Raw genomic sequence first — 24,344 nt, 5'->3', positions numbered from 1 at the left:
GAAGACTAGAGCCCAGGAGACAGCCACTCAGTTCTGAGGAAACTGCTCCAAGGAATTAAGGGAGAAGCCACTTTATTTATATATATTTGTATCCTCCCTTGAGCTTGCCAGGTGGCTCAGTGGGTAAAGAATCTACCTGCAATGCAGGAGATGCAGGAGACACGAGTTCCATCCCCGAGTTGGGGAGATTCCCTGGAGGAGGGCATGGCAATCCACTCCAGTATTCCTGCCTGGAGAATCCCATGGACAAAGGAACCTGGTGGACTACAGTCCATTGGGTCACAAAGAATCAGACATGACAAGCGCTGAGTGCACATGCACACACTAGCTGCCCATACTCATCTCATCTAATTTTAGGGTTGACTTAATTGGTGCCACACCTGATGTGTGATATTATACATTATTATTTATTTATGTAAAGTAAAATGCCTTATATATTATTAAGGAGGAAGTGCAATAATATGAAATACCCTGTACATTTTTAGTGTTATCACCAAGTTATATAAATCCATCTCTCTGTAAATATTTTAAGGTAATTTAAAAAAAAATAAGACTCTACTAAAAAAATGTATGTTGTTGCTCAGTTGCTAAGTCATGTCTGAGTGTGTGTATATATATATATAAACATATATATCAACATATATAAACATATTGACAAAAGAATCTGGCTCTTTGAAATTCTTCCTGAGATATGCATCTAACCATCTAAAGGCATGTTTATCCAAAGCACAGAGTGCCTCATCCTGTTTTTCATCCTGAATTTCTCAGAGTTTACTGTTCATAAGCAGCTTCAATGGGTTAGGACTTAACTCTTGTGGAACAAAATGGTGAGCAGCACATCTTTGTTCTTTACATCAGACAAAGGAAGAAAGTAAAAAGCATAGTGTATTTTATACAGTCATATTATATACATATCACAATTTTTGTTTTAGTCTTTATTTAGCCTCCTTACATTATAGAATCTATATTTTGATGAGTGAAAAAAAATATTCTGAAGTCTTTTTCCTAGTTAGTGTTTACCTTAATTATTGAGAGGAAGATGTTAATAGTTCATTTAAGTGGACATTCCACACTTTATGGAAATTAAACATCAAAAGTCCAATACACTGAGTTCTAGTGCAAAAGAAAATTCCCTAAAATGTCTAAATCATGCTGTTCAGTTTGCATTTGTGACCAGCAGTTACATACTGCCAAAGGTGCAAGAAAACACAATCACCAGTACGTGTTTCCGCTCATCAGTAACTTCTAAGCTCTCTCCTACTGGGACAGCTCTGGGTGCCCACCTTAACATCCCACCTGAGACTGTGCAAGTCCTTGTGAACCTGAAACAGTCTGCACCTCACTCTCCCACCTATTCCATAGTCCCACCTTTGAAAATCCTTCCTGAGTGAACCTCAGTAATACCATGACCTATTTAAAATATCAGAGACCTTTTAGAGTCCTACGTTGTATTTTTAGTTGAATGTCCATGGACCTTATCTATTTTGGAAAAGGCATACCCCTTAAAAACAGAATAAGTAGTGAATTCTCCAATAAAAGAGCCAGTGAAGGCTTCATTGAAAAACAAGCCTGGGTCCAAAGCTCCAAAACTTTGACCACCCAATGGGAAGAGCCGACTCATTGGAAAAGACCCTAATGCTGGGAAAGATTGAGGGCAGGAGGAGAAGAGGGCAGCAGAGGCTGAGATGGTTAAATAGCATCACTGACTCAATGGATATGAATTTGAGCAAACTCCAGGAGATAGTGGAGGACAGAGGAGCCTGGTATGCTACAGTCCATGAGGTCACAAAGAGTCAGACATGATAGCAGTGAACAGCAACAGCATGAGAAAAGGTATGGACAAGGAACAGAGAACCAGAGAAGACATGGGTAAATGAGAATAATGCAGGTGCTGACGGTGTATCCCAAAGCATTCGATACCTCCTAGAACAAACCTAAAAACAAAGATAGCATCATTTCTGTTATTGTTCCAAGGTAAGAGGATTCACCACATTTTAAAGTAATGATTCTTGAATTTTTCATAAGCTAATATCAGATATTTTGGTGAAAAACATTCAAATCATAACTCATCTGCTCAAAAGTTTAAAAAGCAGATGGTGGTGGTGGCAATGGTGGTTAGCATTTGGAATGTGATCCTCTTTAGAAAAAACATACACATTCCAGGTCTTCAGGACTCTTACTGCTCAGACCTGAGGCTTCGTTTATTAATGCCATTTGCCTGGCCCTAAGAGGCCTGAATGTGCATACTACATTAGTTTTCTAGTCCTGTCACAGTGAAGTACCACGAATTGAGTGTTGTAAATGACGGAAATGTATTGCCTCATGGTTCTGGAGGCTGGAAGTCCGGGATCAAGGTGCTGGCGGGCCACATTCCTCTGTAGGCACCAAGGGGGGAACAGCGTCAGGCCTCTCTCCCCTAGCTTCCTGCCCCTCCTTGACTGTGACAGCAGAACTCCAATATTCTCATGGCACTCTCTCTCTGTGAGTGCCCCTGTCCAAATTTCTCCTACTGATAAGGACAGCAGTCATATCAGACTTATGACTTATCAGTCATATCAGTCCAGCCCACTTCAATATGACCTCATCTTAATGAATTATGTCAGCAGCAGCACAATTTCAAATATGACCTCACCTTAACTAATTATATCAGCAAAGACATAATTTCCAAATGTGGTCACATTCTGAGGTACTAGAAGGAAGTACTTAAACATGTGCATTTTTGGAGGACATGTTTCAATGCATGGCAAACCCTGAGAAAATGCTAGATTGCCAACAAAAGATTTCTTCTTCCACTTTTTCCTTTTTTTTCCCTTCCCCGGTACTATGTTCTTAATATACTCAATTGTCACATTTAAGAATTGCGTGGTATGAGTTGTCCACTGATTCCCTGTTCTGCAAGCTGACCCAGAAAGAGTAGGGCCTGGAAACCAGTCTAGGAAAATGAGCACTGGAGAGTGAGCAAGAAGTCCACCTCAAGGAAGACAGTAGCTCTGAAAGCTGCTAGGGGTTGGTGGGTCTAGGAAAAAACTCAACACTTAGAAGATGCAGGAAGGATGAGGAGGTATCATCCAAACAGGATACTATTAACAATGAAAAGGGGCCCTGTTGATAATTCTGTTCTGCTTTAAGGGGTAACTCTGTCTGTCCCTGGTAACTGAGACAAAGACCACCCTCCGTGGTGGATTATAACCACCACTTCAGATTACCTCGGCTAATAATAGCACAAATTAGCAGATGCTCATAATTTCCATCTATCAGAAAGTCAAGTGGTTTTTTTTGTTCTTACCAAGCAGTTTTCCACAGCAAAGCCTATACAGGTATATAATACAATTTGAGCCTGGAGGGCACTTGAAAGATCTTTTATTTGAGTCCCTTAGACTCTCTAATGTGGGAGAAAAAAAAATTGTCAGTTATATTTTGGAAAAGAAATTGAAGCACTATAACTCCTCAAAAAGATAACTAAGATAATGGTACGTTTTCCTGAATGCAAAGGTGGGACTTTCTCAAATTAGAATTCCTGTGCTGACTAGCATACCTAAAACTCAACAGCACGGGGAAAATGATGAAGGAAAGGGAGGCACCATTTGCCAAAGATGTGGCCAAGATAATGGTGCTGTCAGGATGAAGGTTTTGGGTCATCTACATGATGTAGAATTATTGCAGATTACCATATAATGAAAGGGAATGAAAACAATGGCAAGCCTTCCCGTCAATGCTTGTCTATCATTGCCAAGCTGCGAAACGATGGATATGGGGCCTGGCAGGCGTCAGCAGCCTTTGGAGAATATAAACTACAGGCACCAATGGAGCACATTGAGAAGCAATTTCTCTCCCAGAAGCACCAAAGCCTTTTAAGTAGTTCAGGCTTCACTGTTCACATCCAGTTGCCAAAAAGCACATGAATTGCTTGATTTGAAAGACATTTGTTTCCCTATTTTTTTGGCAGCCAGGATGATCCCCTTGTTTTTCCCATAATCAGGCTCCACAGAACTACATGCCTGTGCACTCACAATGTAAAAGGAACAAAGCATGGATTTCAGGTGACCGCTTTGCCTCAATCTGCTTGCAGACTGTCCCAAGGGGGTCTACGGAGCTGGCTGCTCTTCAGAATGTCAGTGCGTGGAGGAGAACACCCTGGAATGCAGTGCCAGAAATGGCAGTTGCACCTGCAAATCTGGTTACCAAGGCAACAGATGCCAGAGAGGTACAATCAGATGATAAATTTTCTTTCTTCTCTAATAACAATGCTCAGCTTTGGTTTAGCACCCTCCGATCATTAATTAGTTACTCCACCCCACTCAGGTCCTTGGGAACTCAGAAAACTTTATCAATCCCCCATTTGCAGGTGAGGAACCTGAGACAGGGAGGGCAATAAAGCCATTTAACCTTGTCTTCTTAGCCTGTGATGTTAGCTGTCCCCTTGCTGGCTTGAGCAAGGGATGAAAGATCACATTGCAGAGAATCTTATCCTAAGAAGATGAGAGCTGGCCAATCACTTCTTTGAGCTGAGTTAATCAAGTAAGGGCTGCTAACTTTCAGAGTGAAAGAATCATTTTCTTTACATCTAAACCTGGACAGCTCAAACAAATGCAGTGGAAACATAGAAGCATTTTGAAAATTTTAAACATGATTATTAGTGTGCTCCTTTCTGAAATCTCTGTGAATAATTTCTTTATAAATCTATAAATACAAGTTTGTGTGCAGCATAATTCCAATGATAAGTAATGTATAGATATATGTATAGCTGTATAGATGTATAGATGTATGTATATAATGTATAGATACATGCATGTGTAGGTGCATATAAAATTTGGGAAAAGGTATTCCAAGATGTTAGTAACAGTTCTCTCTGGATTGTGGACTCATGGAATGCTTCTCCTAAGGCATCTGCATGACTGTCTCATTTTCTCAAATTGGATTGTGTTACCTTTTTAGTGAATCTTGTCAGTACCACGCTACTCAAAATTGCAACCTGCAAGTCTCCTTGAACTTTGTATTTTTCCAACGTGCTTACCATCATCTAACATACCGTATTTTCTAATTATTATTATGTCTAATGTTTATTGCCTGCACACATTCTGCTGGAAGCTGAGTCCCAACAAAGGAAGGGTAGCTATTTATTTATTTTTTACCAAAGTATCCCCAGACTACTAAAACAATCTGGACATATAGAGGTTGCTCAATAATTACTATATTTTCTTAAATAAATATATAAATATGATTCAATAATTTTTATTCTTTTTCTCTTTATTCTCTTTATTCTTTTTCTCATATTATACATTATGAATTAAGCAATTCTTACTATTTTATTTAGGGGGAGTTATCACAGTGTTTATTTCCTTTTAGCACATAGCAGGTCTGAACATATAAGTACAGTTATCACAACTAATGGTAAGTGTACTTTTTGCCAAAGTACAAACAACCTTGTTTAAAATCAGGAGGCGATAATAGATTTGAATGGAAACCGTCATACTATTGGGTTCACTTACAGAGGCTGGGCCTGGGGTGGAAGGTTGTCCTTGACTCTTGTATATTACACGTTGCCCTTACATTATCATCTTCACAGGGTATGCAGGGTTTGTCCAAGCTGACTGGAAGGGAATAGGGTCTTCCGGGTTGACCTGTGGCTATGGACCTGGTTGTGGAACTAGAGTATGTAAACAAGATTTTGTAGAGATTAGGGCTTTTTATGCAGCTGGACTGTGACTTTCTAGGTAATGAGGAAGAGAACATGAGGGAACAGAGGCTGACATTATACAAATGCATTGAACGTGGTATAAGAGTGGGTCCCATTCCAATACCTAAACCTCCTTCTGCTTCAACTGATTTCATGAGTCAGCCCCTCATTCATTTCCCTACTAGAGAAGTTGTACCCTAGAAGTCAACACATGGGAGACAATATCATATATACACACCTGGGTAGATTTAATTTATTCTGATAACATTTTCTCAAAGCAACTGCTGAATATACTATATTGGAAAATGCTTTTGAGATCCCCACTGTGAAGGAAAATGAGTTGAAAGTATATGTAAATCAGCAAAATAGAGAGGTCACCATAGGCTCAGGAAAACATATTATTTTTTAATCAGATAACTTTGTCCAATTCTGATATTTTTGTCTAACCACAAAATGAAATTATGACTCAGACTGGAGCGGGTGAACAGGATCACCATGATTGGCAGCTAAAATGAAGGCAAGAAAACTCTCCAAGTGTTGTTCATGATGAAAATCAGGCCTGTTGTTCTTCTTTCTCTTTTTTCAAAGAGTGAAGTAGCCCAAGTGCTCCTAGAGCCAGGCATATCTTTAAAAATCTTGACTCCAGACCTGTGTCTAGATTGCAGATGAATGGTTAATTAAAGACTAAAATTGTTTCAATGGCACTAATGAACAGTGCTCTCCATAATCAGCACCGGGCCTTATTTAGCCCATCAGTGATGACTTTTAAGAGCAGTAGAGCTGGTTTCTACACTAATCTGTGAAATAGCAAAAAGAGAGAGAGGAAAAAAAAAAAAAATCAGCGTCTTTGCCTTGCTTTGATTAGTTTGTAGCCTGGCGTATTTTGGACCTCAGGTGCAAACAGACTTGACTATGGAGGACTCTGGCCCAGCAAGTCTCTTGAGTCTCTAAGGAGGCCTGTTAAGCCTTTGTGTCACCATTAAAAGGACCGATTTTTCTTAGGCTAGTTCCATATTGGTGAAATTTTGAACACTGATGGAACCCTAAGAGCCGGTTAATTGACATGAAAAGTGCTGAGTACTGGTAGTATCATCACAGAAGTTGGGTGTAGTGACTGAGAGCACCAATTTCAAAAGCCAGTTCTGGATTCCAATACTGACATTGCTACTTATTAACCATGACCCAGAATAAGTCACTTAACCTCTCCCAGTCTTTGTTTCTTATGTAAGTGGAGATAAAGTTGCTATGTCATATAGGGATTTTTATGAAAATGTCAGCTAATTTATGTAAAATGCTTGGCACAGAAGAAGTGATCAATAGATAATAGCCAAGAATGGTATGAACATTCTAAAATAATAATAATTCTGTTATTCAGAAGCTCTGCCCAAGACTTGAAGATACTTGATAGCCAAATTTGGTTTTATGTAACTTTCTATAATTATCACATGTTTAAGAAAGTCTCACTGTTTTCCCTGTGTTAAAAGCATGCTATCCACCAGGTTTCAAATTCCAGTGGTTTCAGTGGAGACTGAAACCTCTAACTGAGCCCTCAGTGGTCCCTGCAGTATCAGCCATCCTTTTCTAGTTCAAGAACATTCAACAAAGCAGCACGTCTCTCTGTCTCCCCCTTATACATTGCACAGTCTTATAAAACACAGAAATTACAAACCTCTGGAATGATTATTCTGGCTTAGAAAATAAGCAAACACTGGGAAAAGAGGGTTCAGGTGGAACAAATCCCAAGCACTGCACCTTCCAAGCTTCCTTTATAAATTACATCTCATTTCAGATCATGTTCTGTGCAACTGCCTCCAAAAATATACATCAAAATTGCTTCCATTGTTACTGTCTGAGAAACCATGCTTTCAGCAAAAAGCCAGCCTCTGTATGTGTGTTTCCAAAGTGACAAGATATGGCCTCATGTTGATTTCTTCATGGAATACTTTGGAAGCGTGATAAATCCTTAGGAGCTATGCTGAATGCTTCTTTCTTTGCAGCTCAGTCACACACACACACACACACACACACACACACACATTTTCCTACTCGCTTAGGCAACAGCAGAAATCTGGGACCACCTTGAGATTTATTCCAAGGTGGTAATAAATAGCTCCTTTCTTTCTTTCTCGTTTTATTTTACAAGCCTGCCCTGATGGCCTCTGGGGACCAGCATGCCAATTCTTCTGTGGACCCTGTGAGAATGGAGGTCAGTGCAACAAAGAAACTGGAACCTGTGACTGTCTTCCTGGTTACATGGGAAAAGCCTGTACCCTATGTAAGTTATTAACCTAGACTAGATGACCAGCAAAGTTATTACAGTTGCTAGCTTTATAAATGCTTTTTCAAAACTGCTCTGTGAGCTACAGTGGAAGAGTGTATGTTTTAATTATCTATTGTATTGAAAAACCTCAATATTTGGTACCAAATCCTGCCAACAACAACTTTGATTGTTTGGATTAATAAGATGATTCTCCCTCTTGTCTCACCTGCAGTCACTAGTGGCTGCTTCTAGCTAGTAGATCAGCTGGGAGCAGGGATATCCAGCCTTTCCTGTACATAGCATTTCCACAAGGTTACCTTTGTTGTTGTTCAGTTGCTAAATCATGTCTGACTCTTTGTGAGCCCGTAGACTACAGCCTGCCAGGCCTTCTTCTCCCTCACTATCTCTTGGAGTTTGCCCAAGTTTATGTCCATTGAGTCAGTGATGCCATTCAACTATCCCATCCTCTGTTGCCCTCTTCTCCTGCCCTCAATCTTTCCCAGCATTAGGGTCTTTTCCAATAAGTCGCCTCTTTGCATCAGGTGGCCCAAGTATTGGAGCTTCAGCTTCAGCATCAGTCCTTCCATTGAGGATTCAAGGTTGATTCCCTTTAAGATTGACTGGTTTGATCTCCTTGCTGTCCAAGTGACTCTCAAGAGTCTTGTCCAACAGCACAGTTCAAAGGCATCAATTCTTTAGCCCACAGTCTTCTTTGTGGTCCAACTTTCACATCTGTACCTGACGGCTGGAGGTTAGCTTGGGCTTCCTCAAAGCTTCACAGCCTTAAGACAGCAATCTAAGAAAGAGCATCCAAAAGTGGAAAAGCAGAGACTACAATGTCTCCAAAAGCCTACCTTTGGAAGCCACACATTGTTACTTCTGCCACTTTCTGTTGGTTAAAGTAAGTCATAAGGACAGCCAGATTCAAGGGGAGGAGAAAGAGATTCTGCCTCCTGATGAGAGGAGTAGCAAAATCTCATTGCAAAAGACCTGCAAGCTAGGAGATATTTGGAACCCATCTATCATAGCATACTATTTAAAGTTATACTGAAAGGCACTTTAAAAATCTGCTAGACTGTATTTCTCATTCTTGTCAGAGTGGGAACAGATTAGAGACTGATAAAAAGTGATTAGTCAAACTGAATCTGCTTCAAATTGTGTAGAACTACTTTGCTATCTCCTTTTCTGCTTGTAATTCTTATATAACCTCTGTTAACCCTGCCTGTATTGCCTTTTCTACTTCATCCACCATGAAACAGTTACTTGAAAACTTGAGAAAAGCTGTGGGCTGGATGGTAAGGACGGTATTTTTATGTTACTATTTCAAATGTTTCTGATCAAGGTTAGCAAAAGTCTAGTGTTTGGATTGGATCTATGAGATGTGAACATTGATCTGAATTAGCTGCTAGTGCTTAGAATTTTCTATAAACAAGCAAATAAAACCGGAAACTTAAATGTAAATATAAAGTGTAACATTAGGGTAGTACTTAGCACTTAACTAATCATCTGATCATTTGGGAAAATGCATGACTGCCCCCAAGGATAACCCTCAAGCAAGAGTGATAGAACAAGGTTGTTGTCTGATGATTTTTCTAGATATAACTAGATCATTTGTACTTTAGGACTGTCATTCTGGCACTGTTGACAGCCTTTCAAAAGGTATAAATTTTGCTAGTGCAGCAGTTGGCTATCCCTAACCTACTTGTTTCCTTTAAAAAAAGCTTAAAGGTAATAATTTACATATTCAAAAGGTAGTAGCTTGCTATTTCCAAAGTGAAATGACATTTCCTCTTGTCTAACTCAATTTTAATTTAATAATTATTAAACAGATAGTGATATATCTGTTTCAATTGTTAGGTGATATAAATAGACTATTTAGAAACAAGGAGAGAGAAAGATAAACTGTTCATTCCTTAAAATATTAATTTTAATAGTTACGTTACAGCTATCTTCCATTCGAAGATTTCAAAACCAAGGAGAATATATTATGAAAGTCCCAAGAGATTTTTAGGTGACAATTCTAACTTTATTGGCAATCTGATACATGAGATAATAAATCGATTTGGATAGGCAAAAATACTCCCCAACTTCTAGACCAGTTCAATTTTAATGTTATATGCTATTATCTGATTTTATACACACAGATAGAAACACAAATTATATAATAATCCTAATAGGATATTTAGGAAAATTAATGGAAACAAAGCATAGGATTCATTAAAAATGCTTCATGTACTCCACAAGAAATGTGTGTGGCATTTTAAAAAGGGGTTTATGTTTGAAAAAACGCATATATATTTTTATAAATACTCTGAAAATTGTGCTTACAGAATTTTAAAACTTAGTTATTCTGCATAATAAACTGTAAAAATACTTGGAGGCTACACAAGGTATATGTTTTAAAGGTAGGAGAGACAAAAGCATTTCTAAAGATATTGACTTTATATAAATTCCAATTATTAGAAATTATAAGTACAAATACTTGGGCAAAATAATTCCTTTTTAAAAGAGTTGCTTTCACTGTGTGAGAAAACTATCTGAATTATGGTAGACAATACATTTTCTTTCTTCTTGCTAGCCAGTATCAGGGTTAGTGACAGTTATGGTTGAATAGACACTGACACCCTTGATGAGAGCGTACCATCTCTATGAAGGTTTAGTCTCATATATCAGGCCTGTTACCAAATAATCTCAGAAGTGATCCCAGCTTTTTCTTTATCCCAGTATTATTTCTGCTAGCTAAAGTACAAAATAAAAGTAACCTAAGTAGCCATGCAGAGCAAGAATGAGTAAACAAATCCTATAACACATCAGTGGACTATTCTGAGGCCATTAAGATTCATGTTTTGGATGAATGTGTAACGTTGGGAGAATTGACATTGAATATACATTAAAAGTTGTATATAGAGAATGCTCCAAATTTGTAAAAACCTGTACACATGTATGTGTGTGGGAAATTGTAGTAGAAAGGACAGCAGATGTTAATAATGGCCATCTCTAAGGACTATTAGTGAATATTTTTCTCCTTTTTACATTTCTGTCTTTCCCATATGTACTTCCTAACTATTTTTCTCCTTTACAAGGGAGAAAATGTATCATCTTCAGACCAGTCACACACTAAACACATAAGATAGTTGTCTATTCTTAAAGTATCATCTGGTGGTCTTGCTGCCGCTGCTGCTAAGTTGCTTCAGTCGTGTCCGACTCTGTGCGACCCCATAGATGGCAGCCCACCAGGCTCCCCTGTCCCTGGGATTCTCCAGGCAAGAACACTGGAGTGGGTTGCCATTTCCTGTCCCCATATACTGAAGATGTGTGTTCTTCAGTCCAATTGATCTTGTTGCTCTTTAAGATTGTTTTCTCCTGTTTCAGATGAGGTGGATATTGAGCATAACTTGACAATATCACTAAAATGCTTTAAAAAAATCAGTAAATGTTTCCTCTGGACACTTCACTTCTGTTTTTTCAGAAATCCCATTTTCTTTCCCTCGGTCATTGTTATTACTTCTCTAAATTCCGCCATGATTTCTTATGAGTGTTTACAAAACAGACCCCTTCACTCTGAAGAAGAGAAAATTAGAAAAGGATAAGGGAGAAGATACTGAAAGGAAGATGTGTGTGTGTGTGTGTGTGTGTGCGCCGTCCTGGTTGTGTCCAGCTCTTCTTTGTAGCTCCATGGACTATAGCCCACCAACTCCTCTGTCTGTGGAATTTTTTAGGCAAGAGTACTTCTGTGGGTTGCCATTTCCTACTCCAAGGGATCTTCCCAAACCAGGGATCGACCTGCATCTCTTTCATCACCTGCATTGGCATCACTGTGCCACCTGGAAAGCCCCAGGCAGGGAGATACCAATTCCAAATACAACTTTTAAACATTATATGATCAAACAAGTTTTATCAAATATGATCAAATATCATGAAATGATGATTCATCATGAGATGATGAAGGTCAAAATCATTAAGTGCCATGAAAACCCTAATAAAGACAGGTGTGAACCTTCTGTAAACAAATTGATAAATGTTTAACTACTGATTCTCTGAAATATATAAACACTGTTTTAGTTCGTTTGACAATTTCCTGTGTAATATTCCCACCAAAGTGATTTTAAGCAACCAATGTGATGTCAACTGTCTCAGAAAATTCCCCAAAATTTAACAGGTTGCAAATTAACCATTGGCTTTCCAAGTTGGTATTAACAGCTCCAGTGTACCAGTGGCTGGCAAATAATTGTAGTCTGAAAATTCTTAGAAGTCTGAAAATGAAAGTGAAAGTTGCTCAGTCGTGTCCGACTCTTTGCGACCCTATGGACCATACAGTCCATGGGTTCTCCAGGCAAGAATACTGGGGTGGGTAAGTAGCCTTTCCCTTCTCCAGGGGATCTTCCTAACCCAGGGACCAAACCTAGGTCTCCTGCATTGCAGGCAGATTCTTTACCAGCTGACCCACAAAGGAAGCCCAAGAACACTGGAGTGGGTAGCCTATCCCTTTCTTGTGGATCTTCCCGACCCAGGAATCAAACCGGGGTCTCCTGCATTGCAGGTGGATTCTTTACCAACTGAGCTATCAGGGAAACCCTAGAAATCTGAATGATTTAATCTTTAATATCCATTTTAATATTAAGAATTTGTAACTTTTCAGGTGTTGATTTTTCCTGTTTCTAAGCAGGTGACTAAGTTGACATTTGGGTTGAATTAAATTAACCAACAAATAGCTTCAACCAACAAAAAATTTGCTATCAAGCTAGTCTATTTTATTTTTGGAACAAAAATTATTTAGCTTAATAGATTTGAGATTCAAAAAATAGACCAAAAATCATTGCATTGCTTTATGTGTAGATTCATTCCCCTTATCCTTTTTCTCTCAGTTCATGTAACTGGAGTATTAACTCAGATCATGAGGAAACAAGTGGCCCCTCCAACAACCTCTAAGCTGTTTCCAACTTCCTGTAACATACCTACCCTAAACTAGGGCTAGCATCTCCTTTTTGACATACTGTTATATAAAAAAAAGATGATTACCTAAGGTAGAAAAAAGAACACTTGTAAAGTAAAATAAGATAAACAAACAAAAAACTATTAGAACAGGTTTGAGTGTTAAGCATCACCAGGCACAAAGAGGTGAGGTGCAATAATATACTTCCAACCTCTCCGAAGCAATCCTCAATTTGATTTTTAAAGTTGCTATAAAATAAATTGTATTTAAATAATGCATCTCCCATCCTTCCCAGCAGTGAGATGCATATCCTTTACCAATCTGCTTCTCGGCAGGCGGTCCAGCCTGATGAAGTATCAGCAAAATGTCAGCTCCCACAGAGAGGTGGGACCAGAGGCGCCACTAAAGCAGTGACAGGCCTTTCAAAAAGCTATTGTGCAAAATCAGTTTTAAAATAGGGATGTGGCTGAGGGCTGATGGGTATGTCACTACCAATGCGTTCATCTCCGCATCATCTCTGGGAACGGAAGTCACAGTGCAGTGAGAGAAGAGCTTTACGGTGAAGAGTGGGGGTCCCAGGGCTGCTCTTTCCCCTGCTTTTATCAACTTCCATAATGTCTGTTAGATCTTTTTAAAAACATTCAACCTCTTGTAACTTTATGACCTTCAGCAAATTACTGATGCCTTACAAAATTCCATAAAGAGTTTTAAGCCCATCATAATTTGGCTGTTCTCACCTGTATCCCACATACCCTTATCATTCCCCCAAGCACATGTGCTTTTAAAACATGGTGCTGTTATTCATTGTTCTTCCCCTAAATAATGTTTTTTCTTCCTTCATTTTTGTTGCCTGTTAAAATATTTCAGGGATTTTTATTTTTCAGTATATGTAAACAAACAAACAAAACCACCAAATCCCTTCATTGCCCATCACAGTGTATTATAATTGTCTGTTCATACATGATTAAAATGATCATTCATTTTTTGTATTCCCCAGCTCTTGGTTTACAAGGGATGCTCATTAAAAATTTTCTAGACTCAATTAAAGAACATTCTTGAAACTTAGTAGAACAGTTTGGAATTAAAGTTTCATAAAAATAATCCATCGAGTCAAAAAAAGACATGAGAAACAAAGTTTATGGAACTGAAAAACATATTCACTAGCCTAAATAAACCAGATTGAATTGTTAGAACTTTTAAGATAACAGCAGTGGTGCAAGGAGAAGGAAGGCTTTTGCCCAGCACCATATATATCTTTGTTGGTGCTCCATTTCTGAAAGAACTTTTCAGAAGAAGATTTTTGCAAAGATTTTAATGAATAACAACACCAAACACCAATGAAGTTTTTTGTGGTTTTTTGCTTCTTCTCAAGACTCTAGAGTTATACTTTTCTGTACTCACCTCCAATGTATGCAATCATTTCTTCTGAATATAACATTAGAATAGTGAATAAATGTCTGTGGCTTTTAGTTTTTATAAACAAAAGGGGTTTAACTAGATAATATGCAATATGTGGTATCTATGTAATAATATATAATGCAATATGTAGTAAGTAACACTATACAAAAGCTATAGGTATATGCTGTATAATAAATTGATAAATAAATAAGTGATAATAAATAATAAGTGATAATAAATTGCTAAAAGCTCATGCTAGTTGAGTGACATTTGTGTGTTCACTGTATACGTCTTTTTCGTCAGTGTGTGTGTGTGTGTGTGTGTGTGTGTGTGTGTGTATGCTCAGACATGTCTTGACTCCCTGTGACCCATGGACTGTAGCCTGCGAGGCTCCTCTGGCTATGAAATTTTCCAGGCAAGAATGCTGGAGGCAGTTGCCATTTCCTACTCCAGGGAATCTTCCCAATCCAGGGATCAAACCTGCATCTCCTGTGTCTCCTACAGTAGCAGGGAGATTCTTTACCACTGATCTACCTGGGAAGCAATATCCCCATTTTATGAATGAGGAAGCTAACTCTAGGAAGAATTAAGTAACTTGTCAGGAGTTATGTAATTAGTAACTGAGGACTAGATAAACAATAACATTCATGCAAATGCTAGATATAAGGTGAGACTATAGTTATTGATGTTAAATAGTGTAGCTGCCTGCTTGTAAAAATTTAAAGAAAATAGAGAAAAATTATGAAAAACTTAAGAAGTCAGGAAGTTTCATTAAGGTTGTCCTTTTTTTTTCTTTTTGACCTCATATATGTAAGTTGACAGACATAGCCAAGAGCATTGTTGAAATGTCAAGTGCCACAGGAGCCTATGCTCAATTTAACAGTGGAGGGAGGATGTTTTTTGTTTGTCTGTATGCAGCTTGTCCAACTTATTTCCACAACCTAAGATGCCTGCTGTACCACATCAATAATGATAGTTCTCAACAGGACCTTGATACCAGCCGGTGTATCTGCCTGTCCAACTGGACTGAGCCTGCCGACAGAAGCTGTAAATCAGAAGCAGATTATAAGTCCTGTTCATCATCTAACATAAATAATGACCCAAAGAATTTTCTTTGCATTTTGCACTTGCCGAGTGGTCTCAGTGTTTTGTGTTTTTGTAGATCTGCCCACTCTAAACAGTGTTTAAAATTCTCTTTGTGTGTTGGTAAATATAGCTGGCTAGTTGCCTACTGTAATCCATGATTACTCTTTCTGCTTGCTTCCAGAGCCCTAAATTGAATATCTGACAGAGCACAAAATAAATTCTTATTTCTACACAGTGAGTCATCAAAAAGTTCTACTTTCCAGTACTCACACCTTTCATATATATAGATACACAGACCCTTTGTGTGTTATTAGTTTTGTTTATGGTCCACTGTGTTTTGGAATTTTTTATCTACTATGACTGAATATTTAGTTTTACTTGAACGTGTATTCATTCTAGTGCTATAATTTTTTAGTGTTTAAATATAAGGGCTAGTACGACATGAAGAATACTTTATGTTTTAATTTGGTTTGAAGTATGACTGTGTCCAGATGCCATTATTTCCTTCATAAGCAAAAATCTTATAAGTCCAGACCTTTTATCTTCTCCACTTGCAATAGATATGTACTTATTTTGCCTTAGTTTTCCCATCCATAAAGTGGGACTAATAAAAGACCCAACTCACTAGATTCTTATGAGGATTAAATAGGTTAATACATATCATACCTTTGGAAGGCCATTTAGCACATAGCTGCACTCAGTAAATTATAAGCTAAAACCCTCTCTCCTTAAAGGAAATTTCTACCAACCTTTAAAAATTAATCTGTAGCACTTGTTATATACCCTCAAAGTGACCAAACAAGTACAAATCACAAAACTAGATTCACACTTAAAGAAGACCTGGATAAGTTGTCTAGCACACAGACAGAAAATCCCATGGACAGAGCAATCTGGCGGGTTACAGCCCACAGGGTCACAAAGAGTCGGACACAACTGAACTGACTTAGCATGAACATACAGTGACTTGAGACCTCTCCTGCAAATCTGAGAAAACAATAAAAAATGTCCACTTTGTAGCCTGCTGTCTTGTCAATATTTTTTTAATCCTCATGATAACATTGTGAGGTAGGGACTATTTACTAACCCCTTTTCTAGGTAAGTGAGGCACAGAGAAAGTCATTTGGCTAAGCCACAGGATTAGTTAGTGAGGGTGTTAAGACTGGAACTCAAGTAGCAAGTTTTAGTGAATAGATATGGAAAGTGAAAATTTGAAGTTTGAAAATTATTTGGTATATAGTTTGAGATATGCTGAACGAGACATTCATGAACAATTACTTGTTGGGAAGTCAGATCTTAAAAACTCAAAGGAGAAGTCAGAGCTAGCAGGTAGAGGTGAGAACCATCAACATAGATGATTTAGGAGAGATAACTAAGGAAAGACACTAAAGGAGAAAGCCAAGAAGACTATGAGAGAAACTTGCTAAATCCCCTACATTCAGGGGATCTAGAGAAAGGGAAATCAACAAGTGAGATAAAGAATTACTTAGAGCAGATGTTGCGAACTGGCAGCCTTAGAGCTGAATTTGACTTGCAGATATATTTTGAATGGCAGGCAAATTCCATTTTAAAATATGTGATTCAATATTTTAAAAAAATCAGATGTAGGAACTCTGGACACATCTTCCTGTATGGGAACAAACAGTTACATCTGATCAGTTCACACCTCTTTATTGGACGGCAAGCCCTCTCCTATTGGACCTGGGCCCACAGGTCTGTGGGAATTAACCCACAGAGATTCTACCCACTTTTTTTCTGGGGAAAGGGCCTGTGTTTGTGACTCCGGCTTTAAAAAGATGGAAAAAGATGGAAAAGAAATAGAATGACCTAGATATAATTCCAGAGAAAGATGACTTTCAAGAAGAAAAGGATAATCACTAACTCATATATGTTTAAAAAGGAAAAGGAAAAAAAAAATAGAAGGCAACCTCAGGATTTGTGATTTAGAATTTGGTAATTTTTGAAAAAAAAAATACATGAAATATCAATTTAATTTGGGATTAAAATTGAATGGTAAACGAGTAAATTAAAATAGCACCCCAGGAAGCTTGACAATGATGGAAACAAAATGTTTAGCCCATTTTGTTCTCTGTCAACAAGATGTTTAAAATTGTCTTGCCTCTTCAAGGATACATTATCCCTTCTGACCATCAGCATACATCATTTTCTGTTGATGGTTCTTATTCATTTTTGGTCCCTCTCACTCCTGAAAGTCAGGTCCAGTGTAGTCATGATGGAAAAGATTCAGAATCTCTAAGAATTATTAATGTTGAAATGAAATCAAATACCTGGAAATTTGCTCTCATGTGAAGCATGCAGAGTATATTTAAATGACTGTGCTGATATATATTTGGAAAAATATGTAACTTTTAAAACTCATTGAATTTTTCTATTGTCAAGTTGAACTTCTCCCTCTACCTTCCTTACACACACACACACAATATTTATATATACTGAGACACAATTTTTTCACATTTTAACATCTCTAAAATTAGGGAGTATCTTATAAACTGATAGCACAACAATATATAATTATATTGTAACTTTCTAACAGGGTCTATTGTCTAGGTACACATTGGAGGCAAGTGTCTGTTACTATATTATGAATAATTTCCATCTTCTGGGCCCAAAAGGAGATAGAACATAGAGGGAAAAATCAAATGAAATCTGTGTATTAATTTTCACAGTTTGAAGTGACTCAATTGTAAATGCCTGATGGATCATAATAGCTCTTTCCAAGCTGGAATAAAAAACTGCCTTTTGGCTTCAGAAACAATAGTGATGCATGGGCTGGGAGATGTCTGATTTTTTTTTTTTTTTCTGTATTGAAAATGATAGGCCCAAGAAACTAGGGAAAAGAAATTCTCCTATTTTAAGATACTGTTGATCTCGCTGGGTTCTTGTGCTATCATTAATCAATGGTCTGAGTGTAGAGAAGAAAGGGAAGGAAGCTTGCAGACCACGGAATGTGTCTCACTTCAGCAGAGCAGCAAGGAGCTCAGACTTCCTGGACAAGCCTACCTTCCTCTGAGGCTCCACATAACTCCTGTTTTGCAAGCTCAGTCTGAAACTTTGTAAATCTTGAAAAGGAAATTCTGTAGTATCACTGAAATTGCCTTTGTATTCCCACAAGGATAAAGTGTGTTGACTATTACTAGCAAATTATGTTTCCTTATATTATAGAATTGTGAAATATCTCCATTGTGTATTTCAACTCTGTGTTGCTAAATTTACATTTAAACTTAAAAGAATGCAAAGGGATAGTGCTAGCCATACCCATATATAGTATACATAGAAATGTGCATTTTTGCAGAGAATGTCTATAATTTAAACTATGTGGTCCAGCAGTCTGATGTATTTTAATAATCATATCATCATAAAAGTTATTTAGCACTTTATGCTTTACAAAAGATTTTCATCTCTATCATCTTGTTCAAAATTGGAAAATTATCTAAGGAGAAACAATGGTGTCTACCTTAATACTACAGTTCTGTTGAAGTTCTGGTGAAGTTCTGGTGAAGATGCAAATTCTAGTTATATTTAGCATCTTAAATTATTATTGTTATCAATCTTGAAATATGTGTTCTTTGTGGTATCTAATATGAAGTCTTAAGATTCAACTGTCTTGAATCTTATGTTCTCTTTTCTCTCCTATTTTAGCTTTTTGAAAATGAAAAATAAGACTATTCTGGTTGAAAATATATGAAAAGATAAGAGGACAAATAGTTTTAAGAGTGCAAATGTTTGCAAAGGCCAACCCGTGTAAAGTAGCACATTCCACATACTTAGTATTCAAATACATTATCCACCTGACAAGATAGTAAAATATCCTACTCATCTGTTCAGGACTAATTTTTTAAATTTTAATAATTTTATTAGTCTCTAGCAAGGCCTTTTAAAACTTTGCAAAGAATATTAATAACTCATTAAAGATTAATTATGTGTCAGCTTTGAGGTCAAAGAGTTGGAGTGGTTTTTAGTTATCTGGATTAAAATGCATCTGCTCTGAAAATGACACATAATGTAAGACTCTCTGCTTTCTTCATCAATCTAAAGTTCTTATTTGTTAAAACATGTACACACAGATGTTAAACAAGGGTCTTTGACAATTAAAAAGCAGAGACATTACTTTGCCAACAAAGGTCTTTCTAGTCAAGGCTATGGTTTTTCCAGTGGTCATGTATGGATATGAGGGTTGGACTGTGAGGAAAGCTGAGTGCCGAAAAATTGATGCTTTTGAACTATGGTGTTGGAGAAGACTCTTGAGAGTCCCTTGGACTGCAAGGAGATCCAACCAGTCCATCCTAAAGGAGATCAGTCCTGGGTGTTCATTGGAAGGGCTGATGCTGAAGCTGAAACTCCAATACTATGGCCACCTCATGTGAAGAGTTGACTCATTGGAAAAGACCCTGATGCTGGGAGGGATTGGGGGCAGGAGGAGAAGGGGACAACAGAGGATGAGATGGCTGGATGGCATCACCGACTCGATGGGCATGAGTTTGAGTAGACTCCGGGAGTTGGTGATGGACAGGGAGGCCTGGCGTGCTGCAATTCATGGAGTCGCAAAGAGTAGGAGACGACTGAGCGACTGAACTGAACTGAACTGAAATGACAAAATGATGGCCATATGCATACTAGTCTAGAAGTTTGGTACAGAGGGGTATCTTCAAAGACCAGTTACCTCTGGAAGCTTGTGTGACTTACAATGCTATCTGAAAGACCAGTCACAGATATACTAGTTATGATGACGGCTTCCTCATGGTCTAAAATCTGCATCTTATTTTCATGGAGTGGAACCAAGAATTTAATAGAGCAAGAGTTTGAGAATAAGATGATCAATGAAAAATAGATATCTAAATGGAGAATAGAGGAATTCTGAGACATGAATAGAAAAGGGAGATGGAGAAGAGAAGAAAGTTCTTAGAGGAATCTGTATTGTTACAACTTTGATGTCTTCATAGAGCCAGCAAAAAATGAAAGAAGTGAAAGACAGCAAAAAAAAAAAACAGCATTAAAATTGTTCTAATCAAAAATATTTATTTAAATCATTCATATATTTAGAATATGACTCCTGATGAATCAGGTTTTTTTTTTCATTTCCCCTATTTTTCAAATTGGAATAACAATAATACCTTTGATGTGGGATGCTGAGTGGACCAGCACTCAGCATTATTATAAAAGGTTATTATAAAAAATCAGCTACACGGCCTTCACATTTAGATCTTCAATAATCAGTAACTCATATCATGATAGTTAATTTTTGAAGTATCCAGATATTGCTTTCCAAGAACTTTAAATTTTTTTAAAAAAGACAATCTGATGAACTGTGCTGTTATTTAGCATGATTGTATAAATTTCTATAGTCATTTTCACCACCAATTTGCAGGAAATGATAGTTTCTCCAACTTTCAAAGATTGCATTTCTCTCATTGTATGCCTGTAAGTCCATTCCGAAAGCTTCCTGGTTTCCTTTCTTCATAAAAAAAAAAAATACTTTGGGAAAATTATATTCCTTCTTGGACTTCTATAACTTAAATGAGAGACTCTGCCAGTCAGCACCACCAGTTTTCCCTTATTCTTGGCATACGGACCATGAACTGGTTTCCAAGGCAAAGCATTCAATAATCTGTATGCAAAGTAGTATTTTTACATAGCTCTGAATGTCATATCCAAATGTAAAACTGCCTGTTGCCTCAAGTGTGAAATCCACTCTCATTTAAATTTTGTGTTTCTTTGCAGCTAGTGATGCTGGTATTTGCAGACTGGGCCATGAAACACATGTGATGGTGGTTAAAAGCAGTAATAACTGGGACCTGTCCCCTGTTGCTTCTGTCTTCATGAAGAGGGTTTTATGTGGCAGCTATCCTTGGGCCAAAGCAGGAAATCTGCAAGAGTCAAGGGAATAGAAATGTTTATTTTATTTTTTTTGCCTTGATGTTATTTTACAATCTCTTCCAAGTTGTAGATCTTTCAATATGTTGTGATCACCAGTGTTTTTAGAGAGCCCATGTTTAAATTTTTATGGTTTCTTTTATCATTTGAATTTAAATATGTAATAGATTGGATACTGGGTTTAGTTTCAGATGTCTTTGCCTGGGAACAGTCTGCTCAGTAATTAGAGTTTGGTTTTTAGGAAGAAAGAATATTAGGATGTTTGTCTCTGTTCACTTACAGAGGAGCACCCTGGGACCAGCGTCACACTTGGTACCTGTTCGCGATGATTTAAAGATACTAGTCATTTTCTGAATTCATTTCATCCTGAGCTTTTGAGGTTGATTTCAGTTCAAAGTGCCAACTGAGGATGAAAAGGTTGCTAGAGAGTTTGCCTATTCATGATGCAACTCCCTTTTCATCTGGGTCCCCAGTTACCCCATTCCAGGATCACTTTTAATCTTCCCACTGCTTTTCTCTACTGGCTGCAGCTCCTTTGAACTACCATTTCTAATGCAAAGGGTCAATGACAAGAGAATAGTGTCTCTCTGGTTAGAGCCAGACCTCCCATTTAGGTAAAGCACTTTACCAGAAATCGGGGTTTTTTAAGCCATTAATTGTAGTAATTGTATGAGTTACTTTGAACTGTGCCTCACATGAGATAGCAAACATGATAATAGTGGGTATAATCTAGGATCAAAAAAGGGATGCAAAAAATAGTTTTTCTTTAGAGAGGGAATTTCTTCATGATAATGCTAGGCAAGATTATGTACTTACTGCTGTATGATACATTGCCTTATAATTTAATGACAGAAAACAATAGCTATTCATTATTTCTTTAGAGTCCAAGGATAGACTGGGCAGTCCATGCTCTCAGACAATGCCAGACTCAGCTGGACTCTCTTATGCGTCAGTGGGTAGCTGGCAGGGCAGCCATTTCTGGCTGGTGCAAGCTGGCCTCTTAGGTCTAATCTCACAACTGGCACACCATCACTTCTGCTGTAGTCCACTGGCCAAAGCAAATAACAAGGCCAGCCAAGGTCCAAGGGATGGGGAAGAAAACTTCACCTCTCGAAGAGAGAAACTGAAAGTCACATTGCCATGGCAGGGGTTCAGGGATGGGATGAGAATTGGGAATGATTTTTATGATCAGTCGGCCACCATTCCTTTCTCAGATTATGAGGGGCAGTGTTGAGAAGCCCTCATATACTGCATCTCACCCACTCTTTTATGCATGATAACCTCCATCAGTCAAAAGTGAGATGTGAGGTGCTGAATTCTCTCTAGCCTTCAGTGAAGTTAGTATTTGAGAAAAATAACTAGGTAGCTCCATATTGCTCTTTCACACTGGTTAATACATTTCTGCTCTGTTTGGTTTAATACAGATACAACTTCTCTAATGGAATTTTGATTTTGTCCTGAAAGTGTTTCATCTTCTTTCTTTCATGTATGTATATATGTGTGTGTTTATATATATATGTGTGTGTGTGCATTAATGGCCTTATATATATATGTATATTTGCACATATATGTGTTTTTATATATATCTGTAAGTATACACACACACACACACACACACACACACACACACATTTCCTATTCCACTTCTGCCAGCTTGCTAGCATCCTTGCTAGTCTTTGGCCCTTTGAAACACTACCTTGACTACTGATTTCCCTAAAGTTCACTGCCCAGAAGGGGAGGTGTTACCTGCTTCAACAGGGCAAATAGTTACTCTGTATAGAGGGAAGATGTTAATAATCCTGTTCATATATCCCTTCATATGATAGTTCTCATCAAAAATCCATAGGGCTCAGAAATGGGGGCTTGAAATCTGGCCCATAATTTTGCACCTAGGGTAGCTGCATTTATAATCTTTCAGCTGTAGTATCATCACCCCCATTAAGAATTTAATGAGCACCAATAGGCCTAGCTAATGTACAAAGCACAGAGGTAGCCATATCCCCCTCCCAGTAAGCTGTTGCTTGATTACAGAGTTACTGGTGTGCATGAGGACCCGGGACCTCCCTGTTTTCACTTACTTCATAAATCTAGACACAGACCTCACTTTGGGGCTCATATTATTAAGAGGAGACTACAGAGGAAAAATAAACCCCGTTTGGTAAAGTAAATGGTATGCCTGCTTCTGTAGCTACCCGTTGTTTATTACTGCTGTATGTTATTTCCAGCAGTACTTATAATAGTGATCAGAAGGGACCTTTAAAGACTTGCTGATGCCTCTTGGGCAGTTTCACAATAATACAGTTTATAAATAATTCTGCCTACATATCTTATATATTCAGGATACTTCTTGCCTTGCTTTGTTTGTTATATTTGCATAAAAACAGGTTATTTGGATATCTGTCCTCTGAGAGCTATTGTTTTTTCTTCCCTCCAAGTCAGAATTACATGTTCTCTCAGCTACAGTCACATCCACAACCAAGTGCAGATTTGTGAACTGTAGTGAGGGACACAAACTAGGAAGAGAGAAACTTCTAAGAAACCCTGTGATCTTGCTAGAAATTGCTTTGTTTGCCTTATAAACATTTTTGTAGGCATTTTTATCTGAGGATTCAGTTGTTATTTGGGCTACAGTTTAAGTGCGTATATGAGAGGTGGTGTTCATATGAGAGTGACGTTTTATTGTACATCACATATGTGTATTTTATACATGTCATCCCTGTGCAAAAGAAGTTATGTGATAGAATCAGCAAAGTATATGTGATTCTTTTTAGTTCATATCATCTTTATTCTCCAAAGGGATTTAAAATACAAGCTTTTATATTCAAGCTTTAATTTTGTCTACCTTCATTTTGAGAGAAGTTAGAAAAAAGTATCAAATACTGTATGCGTGGTTAAAACCAACCATGGTTTCTATTTGGAATTTAGAAATGTATGTACTAAGGTTTGCAAAAACACCTGTACAGTTTTATTTTGGATTTTACAAAGTGTTTCACTGGAACATCTGTTAAAAATACAAATTAATGGCTCTTTCTCAGTCCTGCTGAATCAGACGCTCTGGGAATAGAGACAAAGTATCTCCATTTCTGAGTCAATCCCTTAGA

The 24,344-nt window shown here is 37.7% G+C and overlaps 1 protein-coding gene across 1 annotated transcript in view; it reads left to right on the top strand.

Annotated features, from left to right (window-relative positions):
* LOC110151118 (multiple epidermal growth factor-like domains protein 6) overlaps nucleotides 1-24,344 on the top strand; it is a 107,129-nt gene that overhangs the window by 15,444 nt on the left and 67,341 nt on the right. Inside the window, exons 7-8 of the mRNA XM_070467083.1 lie at nucleotides 4,070-4,204; nucleotides 7,821-7,952. Coding sequence (XP_070323184.1) covers nucleotides 4,070-4,204; nucleotides 7,821-7,952 — 267 coding nt within the window. The remainder of the gene's footprint in view (nucleotides 1-4,069; nucleotides 4,205-7,820; nucleotides 7,953-24,344) is intronic.

The sequence above is a fragment of the Odocoileus virginianus genome, chromosome 4 (assembly GCF_023699985.2).
Source record: "Odocoileus virginianus isolate 20LAN1187 ecotype Illinois chromosome 4, Ovbor_1.2, whole genome shotgun sequence".
NCBI classification, from domain to species: domain Eukaryota; kingdom Metazoa; phylum Chordata; class Mammalia; order Artiodactyla; family Cervidae; genus Odocoileus; species Odocoileus virginianus.
The sequence above is the reverse complement of the archived record's forward strand: the minus strand, read 5'-3'. Positions and strand labels throughout refer to the sequence as shown.